Source organism: Aspergillus ochraceoroseus (genome assembly GCF_002846915.1).
Source record: "Aspergillus ochraceoroseus IBT 24754 chromosome Unknown P175scaffold_1, whole genome shotgun sequence".
NCBI lineage: Eukaryota > Fungi > Ascomycota > Eurotiomycetes > Eurotiales > Aspergillaceae > Aspergillus > Aspergillus ochraceoroseus.
The window spans coordinates 784623-795762 of record NW_024468476.1 but is presented as its reverse complement, the minus strand read 5'-3'; the positions used below and the strand labels follow the sequence as shown (position 1 = coordinate 795762).

The following is an 11140-nucleotide window of genomic DNA, read 5'->3' as shown; positions in this document are numbered from 1 at the left end:
ATTGCATAAGGAAGCAGTGGCAGCGAAAGCCCCTCTATGTTCCTTTTACATACATAGATAGATAGCTGCAGTTGTGTTCCTACATCTTGTTTTCCCCCCTTCTCAAAAAAGACCTACCCAGATATATATCCCCCTTACCGATAGAGTACTGTAAGAGATTTAACCCTACTAAACCAGACAGATGAGATCGACCTCTTTGAGCTCAACCTCTTTTGTCCCAGCACGCAAATTATCCCTCCGGTCTCTTTTCCGAGAACCCGGTTTGCTGTCGACGTAGGGCTCCAATTATACATAAGCTTAATACTCTACTTATATGTACAGCCAACGCCAGACATACAGCCTACCTAATCTAAATGTCCAGGGTCATTCATTCATTCATTCATGGATGTATGCAGCAGCAGCTACCTCTCCACCCTCTCTGCACGGAGTATTCTCTCTCTCTCTCTCTCTCTCTCTTTTTTTTTTTCTTCCTTGGCCCGCTTGCTCCTGCATGAAAAAAAAAAAAAAAAAAAAAAAAAAAAAAAAAAAAAAGCTCCCGCGGATCCCAAGACCCTGTGGATAGATACAGCTTCCTTCCTATTTTGCCTTTCAAACACGCGTGCGCAGTCTATGTCTGTCTGTCTGTCTGTCTGTCTGTCTTTTTACAGAGAGGAGCGCCGGCTCCAAAGATACCTTTTAACTTCCGCGAATATAACAAAAAAGCAAGAAAGGGGAGAAAAGAAAGGAAGATATGCAAAACCCCGCATCGTCTTCCTTTTTTTTTTCTCTCCGTGGCTCGTTGCATATCTTGTTCTGCTATGTATTTTTACTTGGGGTTGGGGGGGGGGAATAAAAGTACCCCCTACGTGTATATATATATATATATATATGCCCTAGGTGGTAGAGGAGGTACGTAGAATACATAAAGTACTCTCTGTACTCTGTAGACGGCTGATCCAACTTGATACCTGATGTTTCACAGCGTCGTCCATTCTATCCGAGTCAAGTACTTCCTTTTCTCCGTTACTTTTAAAAGTTATTTCAATTGGTCTTTTTTTTTTTTTTTTTTTTCCCTTTAGCGTAACGAACGGTGGATATTGGAGGAAATGCTCGAGAGACGTCCCAGAATTAGGGTTACGGCTAACCGGCCTACCGCTACCTAAGATACATATATATATATACATAATACATATATATAAAGTATACTACCTCCCGAGTCTCGAGTGTGATCGGGTGTAGGGATGTTTCCCCCTTCCCTCTTGCGAAATCTTTACCAGTTCGGTTTCCTGTGTCAATTGTTAAAGTACCAGAATTCATAAGGGGTGCGGTGCTGTATGATTGACTGTACTTTCTACAGTATAACGCTTAATCCCACTAGTTAGTCTCGTCCCTATGTTGGTTCCCGTTTGGACCCAACAGCCAGTTTGTCATTGAATTTTTTTTTTTTTTTTTTTTTATGTACAGCACTGGCCAATGGGGAAAATGGGGAAATGTACGTTCGTCCCTCCGGATCCAAACGATTGGAAACACCTGTTCCGTGGTCTATTTATATCACTGCATATGTAGGTCTCTCTACAAGTAGGGTCATGTCAACCTCGCTTAGGCGGTATTGTTGTGCTCCGCTGGGATGATCACTTCCTGCGCAAGACCGTCGTTGAGGGCGCAGGTTTGCATTCCCGACTTTAGTTCCATCGCAAATTTAGACCTATCTCTCTTAAGCGTGAGCGTTCGCTGGGGTTTCCCCATGGATTTCTATCGATTACTCAAGGTTATTGGTTAAGAAAGGATTTGATCTATCGAGAAGGATCAATAGACTTGAAAAACAGAGCTCGACGCCAGTCGGAGAAAAGCGCAGATATTCGGGAATGCGATGAGACTGTACAAAAGTTACCAAATACCGGGCTAAAACTTTCTGCTCCACCTAACTACCCGTCGAAAGGGGATGCTCTGGCATCAAGAAGCATCAGGTCGAGAGCGCTTTCCTGCGTCCGTCGGATTCTCGCTGCTCTTTTGGCCAGCGTAATAATCCAAAAGTCGGTCAACCAAGAGTACTGCATCCTAATGAGAAAAGGAACATCATGAACAAGTTATGGATGGAGGCAAGTCACCTGTCAATAGTACGAAAGTAAATGCGTACAAGATGGTGGGCGACTTCATGAAGGAATATGCAAGCGCAAAGTGCCGGGAAAAGGAAACCAAGCTGGCAAGAAAGATACCTAATGTAATGCGAACCGTAATCGCAATGCCCGTGGCGATTTTCCTATCATGGCGCTGAGCAAGGAACACGAAGGCGGCAAAAAGAAACATCGCGAACGATGCCACTATAAAAAAGTAGACGTAAACAAAGCCCAGGAGCTCAACGTACATCCTCAATAACTGAGAGGAGTCCATTTGGCTAGTGTCCGTGCTATGTTGAGGCACGATCCGCATACTGGAAAATAAAGCAGCGGTTACGTTCCCTACTAGGTCATTGAATAGATTCTTCGTGATAGAAAACCCTATTGTTCCGTTGAGAGGACACAGTGGACGGTTCGAAAGGTCGTGTAAGATTTCTTCTATTGCTTTTTGCTCCCGGATTGCACCGCGGCCGTAGTCAATTTCCATATCTTCAATGGTTTGCCGAAGTAATTTTATGGCCGTTTCCGGTTTGGGTCGTGGCTCTTCGCATGCAAACAAGATAGTTTCCACTAGGTATTGGAGTTTTAAGGTGATATCTAGGGTCAAGGCCAGAATCTGCGACCCTTCAAGGAGGAGGACAAGAGCCACATGGAACGGGAAGTGCAGCTGTGCCCATATTTGCTGTGCGTATTTACCAAAAGCTCTTCTAGGCGTGAGATCGAAATACTCTTGCCATATGAAATACTAATGCACAAGAATTAGTTCATCCCAGTAGAATGCACTGTACAGCCGGGAACGTCAAGAGCCATACCACATTGGTGGTAACCCCTAAAATATGCACAAACGACCATTTGGTCCAGCCACCAGGGCGCACCGTTTTATTGACAATCCTGGTGACAGATATAACGCCTTCTCCAATGATGATCAACGTAAGTAGGCCCATCCTGACATTCAAATGGGTGTCCTGAAAGCCAATATCCGGGGTGATGCAGGATAGTCCCATCACTATCCACATCTCGAACCCGAACAATACAAACCAAACAGTCCACACATTGGAACGTGCTCCATTTTGTTTCCCAAAGGCAAAAAACATCTAAAAGATTGTCAGCTGACAGGGCTCATGCCATTAATAAGTTGTTGGGCTGGGGGGATATCTCACCCCAATATGTACCAAACTCGAAACGAATAAAGTGGCGACTATGATGCATAATGATTTGGCTGCCTTTCTCATCTCATTCCGTAGGAAATATATACCGACAGAATACTGGACAGCAAGGAGAATTCGGCTCCCACCAAGGAAAAGGCTCAACGATTGAAAAGCCCACACATTGTCTTCCCGGACATGTGTGGTGAACCTTGTACCTGCAGAAGCAAATCCTACCATTGCAGCTAATTGTATGGCCTTACAGATCCGCTCAAAGATGGAATCTCGTGCAAATCGGATATCGAACATTGTCACCTGGAGCCAGGTAAACCAAATCACTCCAAGAAATCCAATGTAGGCCCCCAAGGCTGTTATATATGGTTAGGACTTATAGATTCATGATTGGCAGTCCAGCACACCTTCTACATTATTGATTTCATGCGTAGCGGTAAAAGTAGAGAGGTTTGCGACGAAGAAAAGATCGAAAAACAATTCAATTGGAGTTGCATCTGAGTGACGATAGAGGTGCGGAGAGCCTCCGCTTTTCTCGTCAATGGGAGTCTCGATCAAAGGCAAGCCCTTACGTCGCCTTTCAGTGTTATAATTAACTAATATACATCGTAAAGAGGGTCTCCAGCCAAGATGCTTACTGAGCAGATTCACCAACACGCTCATGCTGGGATATTGGCGGACGAGTCAATGAGAAGAAAGGCGTCCGTTTCATTGTATAGAGATTTTCAAATCAACGGCCCAATTATGGATATCGTAAGTAAAGCGCTAGCTCTGGAAACATTCATGAACGTTGCAAGGTTCAGTCTCCGTGAGAAAGCAATGTCTGAAATCGGTCGGCTCGTCCGGTTCATTAGATGGCAAGAACGTACAACCGAATTGCACTTTCTCCAGTTGTAGATCTGGAGGGCAGGCGCATGCGCATATGGTATCGGGGTTACTTTTGATGAAAGGTAGGCTGAGTGAAAGTTCAAGTTTCATTCTCCGAATTCGCTGTTGATACTGCCAGAGATGTCCCGAAATTTTCTAACCCTCGTGAACTTTCTATATCAGTAGTTCCTGGGGTATCAACCTCGGAGCCTGGAGTGATGCCTGCCTCCTGCTTGAGCTTTTCATAATTATCTCCGGTTTCTTTGATCAAGGCCTGAATTTCGACCTCTCGAACAGCTATATCAGCCTTCTCTTTCCTCAACTCTTCCATTCGATTAATCATCTGTAGCTTCGACTTCTCCATGACAATCAGGGTTGTGCGCAGCCGTTCGAGACACGTTGAAAGACGTGGGAGAGACGTTATCTTTGGCGGTGTCTTTGGTCGATCTATGACATCTTTTCCACCTTTTCCCATCGCAGCTCTGGCCTGGGTTGCTTCATAGGCTGCCTTTTCCTCCAGGTCCGAGTCATCCTCATCTGAAAGCGCTTCGGCATCATCAATCAGTTCTCGCATCTCCTCGCGTTTCTTCTTCTTCTGCTCGCGTTCAGCCTTTTTCCCTAGAGATATGCGTCCATCCTCGACATATTCGTCAAACCCTTCAGCGAAGTCTTCATCATCACGCACTAGCCTTGTGTCCTTGAGGTTTTCTTTCTCCCTGAGGTCCCATTCCTCATCATCTGCATTGTCCTCCAGAGAAATATAATCCTTCTCCGTAATACTATAATTCTGTTCCTTTGCTAGCCTTGCTCGTCGAGCTTTCTTCTCTCTAATTTCAGCTTCGGTGGGAATCGCAGATGGTGTCGAAACCTTCATAACTTCGCCAAATTTTGCAGCAACATCAATCTCATTCTTCTTCTCATCTTCACTTGCAGGCTTCGGGGTGGAGGGGGTCGAATCTCGGAGCTCTTTGAGATAATCCTGGCTATAACTTGGTCGATCCTGTTCAGGGCCAACCCTGACTGGAAGCTGGTTGCTTAATCCTGATGGAGTAACTGATCGTTGGAATGTATTCTTCTCCAGAACGCGTCTCCCTAGCCCGTGTTTCTTTGGTATTACTACCTCGCTCTCGTTTTCGCCTTGATCCGTCATTGAAGTCTCTCCCGCACCGAAAGAGATACGCATTTTAGACTTCTGCTTCATTTTCGATCCAGTAGGTCGTTTAACAACTGGGCCTAGGTCTATAAATTGGTCAGTTCAGTCCACTACTCTTCATAAATCGACTGCGATGGCTTTGCGCCTAGAGACACTCTTACCTTCTTCCCCTTCATTATTCTCGTCATCCCCGCCCACTTTGCGGGGCTTTCTTCGGTTTATAAAACCGGAGCTCATAATTCACAGATAATTAGGATCTCTATTCGATCCCTCTCTAAAAAAAAAAAAAGAGCCCCTGAGCTTGTAGCTACAGTAAAGGACGTAGATGTTAACTGCGTCACCCTGCTTTTTGAGCTTGCGGGAACATCGTTTCTCCGAGCCAGCTTCTCCCGCCGCATATCAAAAGTCCGCAGCGCGACCATTCTCGTCATTAAGGCAGGACATTGAACCAAGATCAATACGCCAAAATGCCTCAAGCTCAACCCGAATTGAAAAAGGTATGTTTCGCCGTGGAAGCCTCTGTTGAAATTATAGTTGCAAGAGCTAATAACGGCCTTTTTCCAGTATATGGAGAAGCGGGTATTCTGCCAACTGAACGGCAACCGCAAAGTCATTGGCATCCTACGAGGCTATGATGTACGTGAAATGCCCAAAATCGACTGGTTTTATTTGTTCCTCACCAAATTAAACTATTTGCCCCGGCTGCCGAGTATCGCAAACAATGCATCTAATGAAGTGCTATAGGTGTTCATGAACATCGTTCTGGACGAGGCTTTCGAGGAGAAGCAAGGTGGAGAGAAGGTCGCTATCGGCATGGTCGTAAGTGGACGGAGCTGGAATAATCTAAAGCATGTGCACAAGACACTGATAGGTATTCCAGGTCATTCGTGGTAACTCGGTTGTTATGCTTGAGGTTCGTTCAGCCCCGACGGCACGCTCACATTCCCCAGAGTCTTGCTAATGCAGCTTTAATTATAGGCTCTGGAACGAATTAGCGAAAAATAGAAAAAAAAAAAAAATGGAAATGTGGAGGAACAGGACGTCGTTTTATACCTTTACTGCGTGCGGGTTTAATTTAAATCAATAAGGAGTTCACGGGTTGGCTGCTCGCATGGAACAAACCCAAGGCATTTTCGATTTAGTCACAGTTTGGCTTATGAGAGGAGGGGCAAAGAAAATTTCAGTTCATTTACCAATCTGGAATTTACATTTACGGTATCTGGGAAATTAGTCATGGGCCTTGGAGAGCAGTCAGTCTACAGTTGAGAAAGCATCAAGGTGGATACAGAGAGGCATTAAACGCCAAACCACGCGAACGAAACCGAACCAACACCCTCGCAACATTGCAATTCTCAGAGAAGGATATGAAGCTAGTGAAGATGTAAAAATCAAGATCCATTCCAACCCCACGCCATGAATCTCATATCTCATTTGATCCAAGCACCGACACCCGCCCAAAAAAGGGTTCAAAGTAGAAAAGAAGAAGAAGAAAAAAAAGTGGTAAGGTACACGAATTCATTAAAAGATTTTTAAGGTTTAGGCTTTTGACCAATCTTCAATTTGAGCTTGAGCCCACCACCTCCAGGAGTCGCTGGTGTAGATGGTGCAGTCGTGGTCTTGGGTGGTTGTTGTGATGTAGAAGCAGAGAACTTCGGGATATGCAATTTGGGGACTTGCGGTAGGCTTAGGTGCTGAGTATTTAATGGGGTACTCGGAGCCAGTTTTGATTGTTTGAATGTGATGCGAGGACCAGGGGTTGGGATTCCCTGGTCTTCTCGTTTCCGCTTTGCTGATGATGTAGATGAATCTTTAGATGGAGTAAGTGATGTGCGGATTTTAGGAGTGCGAAAGAAATGCAAGCGACCCTAGAATGTAGAAAAGAGGTGTTAGATAGAGTATCGACGGGAACAGGGGTTTGGTTTGCATTGCATACCTTTCCAAGATGTTTGACTCCCCAGTATCGTGGATATTTCAGTGATACCGGCCGGGAAGTTATCGGGTCGTATAATACTTTGCATAGATCTGTGAATTCAGAGAGCTCTAGGATTCCGATACAAGGAGAATTACATGCTGCCCAAAGAGACTCCTTGAACGCTTGATCCCCAGAGATTTCGGTTTTTAGAGCAGCCAAGGCTCCGGTGACGGTTTGCCTTCGGGCGAGATCCGCTTGACGAACCTCCGTGGTGGATTCTTGCTCAATAATCAAGCCATCGGCCTCGGTAGACAGTTCATGGGTTGAGGCGCGACCGAATGCCACAGGGGCGAGCGCCTTTCCGAAGAGGTTGTGAAGCTGCCGACGTAGCCACTGAGAGGAGTCATTCGACATGGTAAAGATGAACCACTTTAGCAGCTCGGGGCCTTTGAATACATCAAGCTCAACTAAACACTCGAAAGCATCTAAACGTAGAAGGTCGTAGGTGCCTGCTCTGGTATAGGGCAGGAACTGCATCACATCAACCTCGGAAATCTTAGCTTGCATGAGCTGCATCTGGCAATGCAAAGCCGCGCGAGAGTACACGTTCTGAAATGAGCTAGACCATTCGTCCATTCTCCTGTATCGGTCGATTTCAGCCACCGCGTTTTTCTCAAGCTGTTCTTCAGCCTGAGTCTCAAGAACTCGGTCCATGTCAAAGTCATCGAGGTCGTCCGAACGAGACTCAACTCTTCCTAGCATTGCGTGGCACAAGGACTTCATTAATGTTGCGACATAAAAGTTATCCGAATACTGATAACAACGTTAGCAGGCGTATGCAACACAGTGGTTAAGAGGCTTTACCTCGTTATTGGAGTTATCGTTGAATTTGAGCTTGTCATAGAGAAATCGCTTTACCCTCATTGGGGTCTTGCCGCCGTTGTCGCGCACTTGGGAGATGGCCTCTGGGATAACTAATTGCAGAACATACGCTGCCCTGTCTGAGAAGTCATTCGATCGAGTCATGGGAGAGCCTGGCAAACAAAACAGCTCTTGGAAGGCTCTTTCAAGATGAAACAACCCCAGCCAGTTGACTTCTTCCTTTGCATGTTTCACCAAAGCTTGTGCGGCAGCCGCTCGGATGCCATAGAAATATCGTCGATCCATGAGAGTCCGCACAAAGATCGTTGAGATCAAAGGGTGCTCCCTTTGAGCAGCCATATATTGCAGAGACTATCAAACAGGTAAGCAAAGGGTTTAGTGAGTCGCATAGGTAGATGCACAACAAACCTCTAACTGGGCTACGACATCACGGTCTTGCTGGAGTTGTGAAAGGTACATGTAGCCAGGCATCACCAGGGATAACTTGCATATCCACTCGAAATCAGCGTCCATGCGAATCCACTCGTAAGATTCCTGGCCCATTCTTTCCTCGTCCTCTTTGGTCCAATCCGCAAGTTTCCATTCTTGTACCTCTTCCTCGGTCTGCAGGACATCACCTAGACAGTATAACAGGACGTCCTCCTGGACTTCTGCGTTGCCGTCACCGCCTGTAGCTGCTGCTGCACGCTCTTTTTGTCTCTTATTCCGTTTCAGCCGTTTGTACTTCGTGTTATATGGAATGTCAAATTTCGTAACGCCTTCTTTGATCTCGACAATGTGCTCATAAGGTGTACCATCGGCTTCGTGGATCCTAATCGTCATTGAACCAGTAAAGATAGGCTGAATAGCGCCTGCATAAACGCCTCGTATCTCCTCCTTCACGTCGCGCATGAAAGAACCTTTCTCCAGGTCACGAGTGCTCGGCTGATCTGACTGAACCTGTTTGATCATCATTTCAACCACCAACTTTTTCTTATTAAATCTTTGGGTGGCTTGGAACCGGGGGCATCCAGCGCCAAAAACCCACTGGCTAAAAAAGGCATCCAGTTTTGCGTGTCCTAGTCTCTCACAGGTCTTCTGGAAGAGGGAGGTGTTAACTGCTCCGTTGGAGATTTCCCCCATACGGGCATTCAAGAAAAGTCGAGAGATAATCCTAGACATTGTGGCCTTTCCACTAGCTTTAGTAAGGCGCCGGTCTAGGATAAAGAGAACAAGAGGCGCTTTCAGTGCTATGAAGTCGATTTCCGACGGGTCTATGTTAAGAATATTTCCCATCTCATGAATCGAGGGGCGTTCATAGTCCAGGTCGCAGACTCTATCTGACATTTGCTTGAGCCGAAATCGATACTCATTATTGCCACATAGTTTCCTCATGAATGTGTCAGTGATATACCAAGAGACACCAGTTGTTACCCAGGTATCTACTGGTTCCTTTGGAACAATATTGACACCTATCCACTGAGAGGCAAGAGCATGGGTAACGGTACGCGTAGAATCGTACATCGGGTCGATTATTTCTTCCGGGAAGAGCAAGTGATTGCTACAGATTGAGAGGCAGGCTGTAGGCATGGTTTCCTCCGGTGCATCATCCACGAAACACATCTTGTAGCTAGCAAATGGGTAAGATCCGTACGTCAATGAGAAAAAATCGATCGCCTTTGCCATCGGGAAGCAAGTATTTCGAACCTCATCGCCTCGGCCCGGAAGACAGAATGCATGTAAAGGAATGGCGTTTTGACCTAATTGCTCATCTTGGTCACTTTCACGGAAGTCCGCAAGGTTAACATATTCGAAAGGGCCCACCGCAAACCCAATTTGTCGTGCAGAGAGAGGAGAATAACACGCGAATGAAACCGTTTTCTTGCCGGGGTCCCTAGGGTCAATGATCTCATCGGTCAGATCCCCGGAGCAAACTACAGACAAATCGAGGGCCTCGTCATCAGGAGCAAAATGGCGGTCATGGTTTAACGTCGACTTTGAACGATTCGCAGTTGAACTAGATTCCCGGGATTTGCGTTCAAATATATCCCCCAAAGAACAGGGGCATTTAACCGAGATTTCCCAAGTGCAACGCGATGATGGGTCATCTACGCACGGAAAGAGAGGACAACCAGCCCCGTATCCCAACGAATTCGTCGTGTAAGCGTGTGGATAGCGCCTGTCGCCACTTTCCACTCCAACAAATTGTAGCCCGTCCCGTATGTTGTCGATAACAAACTCGATATTCACTGTAAGGGCCGTAAAGCGTGGAAGAGATGTCTCGGGAGCTTTGGAACTCAAAGGCCCCTCGGATTCATCGGCAGTTCCAGTCGCACGTAGGGTCATTTGATCTTGAGCCTCAATCGAGAAAGGATCAAGTTCATCGATGCGAACGCTTTTCGGGACCGTCAGGAGCAGATCGGGTTCCAGAGAATTTTTAAACAATCCCTCAATTTTAGATGACAAACGCTGGTGATAATGAGGGCCGTATAGTTGAAGCGACTCGTAAGGGTCGACATATTTTACCGTTGGGACCTTGCCGCCGACATTCAAGCGCTTCAACTCACCCTGTCTGAAATTCAACCGGATGGTGCGCAGGTCCTTGTAATGCGGATGAATGATGATCTCAGTCCTGCCCTTGAGACTCCTGCTTGTGAAATCGATCTCTAGTTCCACCTTCTGGTGTGCGACCGTATAGCCCAGGCCTGGCCAGCCTGGGCCGGCGAGAGTGTCGACGACGCCTGGCATCGCGCAAGATACTCAGTCGTGCACTGCGCCGCAAGCGCCAAGCTGACCATCCACCGTCATGTCCAAGCTCAAGGAGCCGTCGTCTCAAGATCCGATACCGCTTCCAGGCAAGGTCGAACGTATGCGATTATCGTCGATGCGCACGAAAGGACGGGGCGAGGTTCAAGAAAAAGCGGCGGGAGAGGAACAGCCAACGTAGCTGAGTAGTCAGGAATTTAAAGTGAGAGATAATTCATAACAAGAACGCCAACAAATGAAGAACAACAGAAGGTCTGGAGAGCGGCCGTGTGAAATCACGAGTACCTGTGATCCTATCTATCCCCAAAGGAACGACTAGTTATCTGCT

At 46.5% G+C, this 11140-nt stretch overlaps 3 protein-coding genes across 3 annotated transcripts; 1 reads left to right on the top strand and 2 right to left on the bottom strand.

The window, feature by feature from the left end:
• Positions 1-1437: 1437 nt before the first annotated feature.
• On the bottom strand, positions 1438-5575 carry P175DRAFT_0513013 (uncharacterized protein). Its single transcript, XM_040898725.1, has 7 exons — positions 5435-5575; positions 4254-5359; positions 3661-3820; positions 3257-3609; positions 2909-3190; positions 2088-2841; positions 1438-2030 (listed from the first exon to the last, which is right to left on the bottom strand). Exons 1-7 carry the CDS (start codon positions 5508-5510, stop codon positions 1933-1935), a joined length of 2829 nt encoding a protein of 942 aa, XP_040755276.1. The 5' UTR covers positions 5511-5575; the 3' UTR covers positions 1438-1932.
• Positions 5576-5740: 165 nt separating this feature from the next.
• P175DRAFT_0448800 (putative small nuclear ribonucleoprotein SmG) lies at positions 5741-6762 on the top strand (the record flags this gene model as incomplete). Its single annotated transcript, XM_040894425.1, has 5 exons — positions 5741-5770; positions 5838-5909; positions 6018-6092; positions 6154-6186; positions 6252-6762. The coding sequence occupies 5 exons, from the start codon at positions 5741-5743 to the stop codon at positions 6276-6278; spliced, it is 237 nt and encodes a 78-aa protein (XP_040755275.1). The 3' UTR covers positions 6279-6762.
• Positions 6763-6802: 40 nt separating this feature from the next.
• On the bottom strand, positions 6803-10794 carry P175DRAFT_0513011 (transcription initiation factor TFIID subunit TAF2; the record flags this gene model as incomplete). Its single annotated transcript, XM_040898724.1, has 4 exons — positions 6803-7138; positions 7207-7998; positions 8050-8418; positions 8476-10794. The coding sequence occupies 4 exons, from the start codon at positions 10792-10794 to the stop codon at positions 6803-6805; spliced, it is 3816 nt and encodes a 1271-aa protein (XP_040755274.1).
• Between the last annotated feature and the right edge of the window lie 346 nt (positions 10795-11140).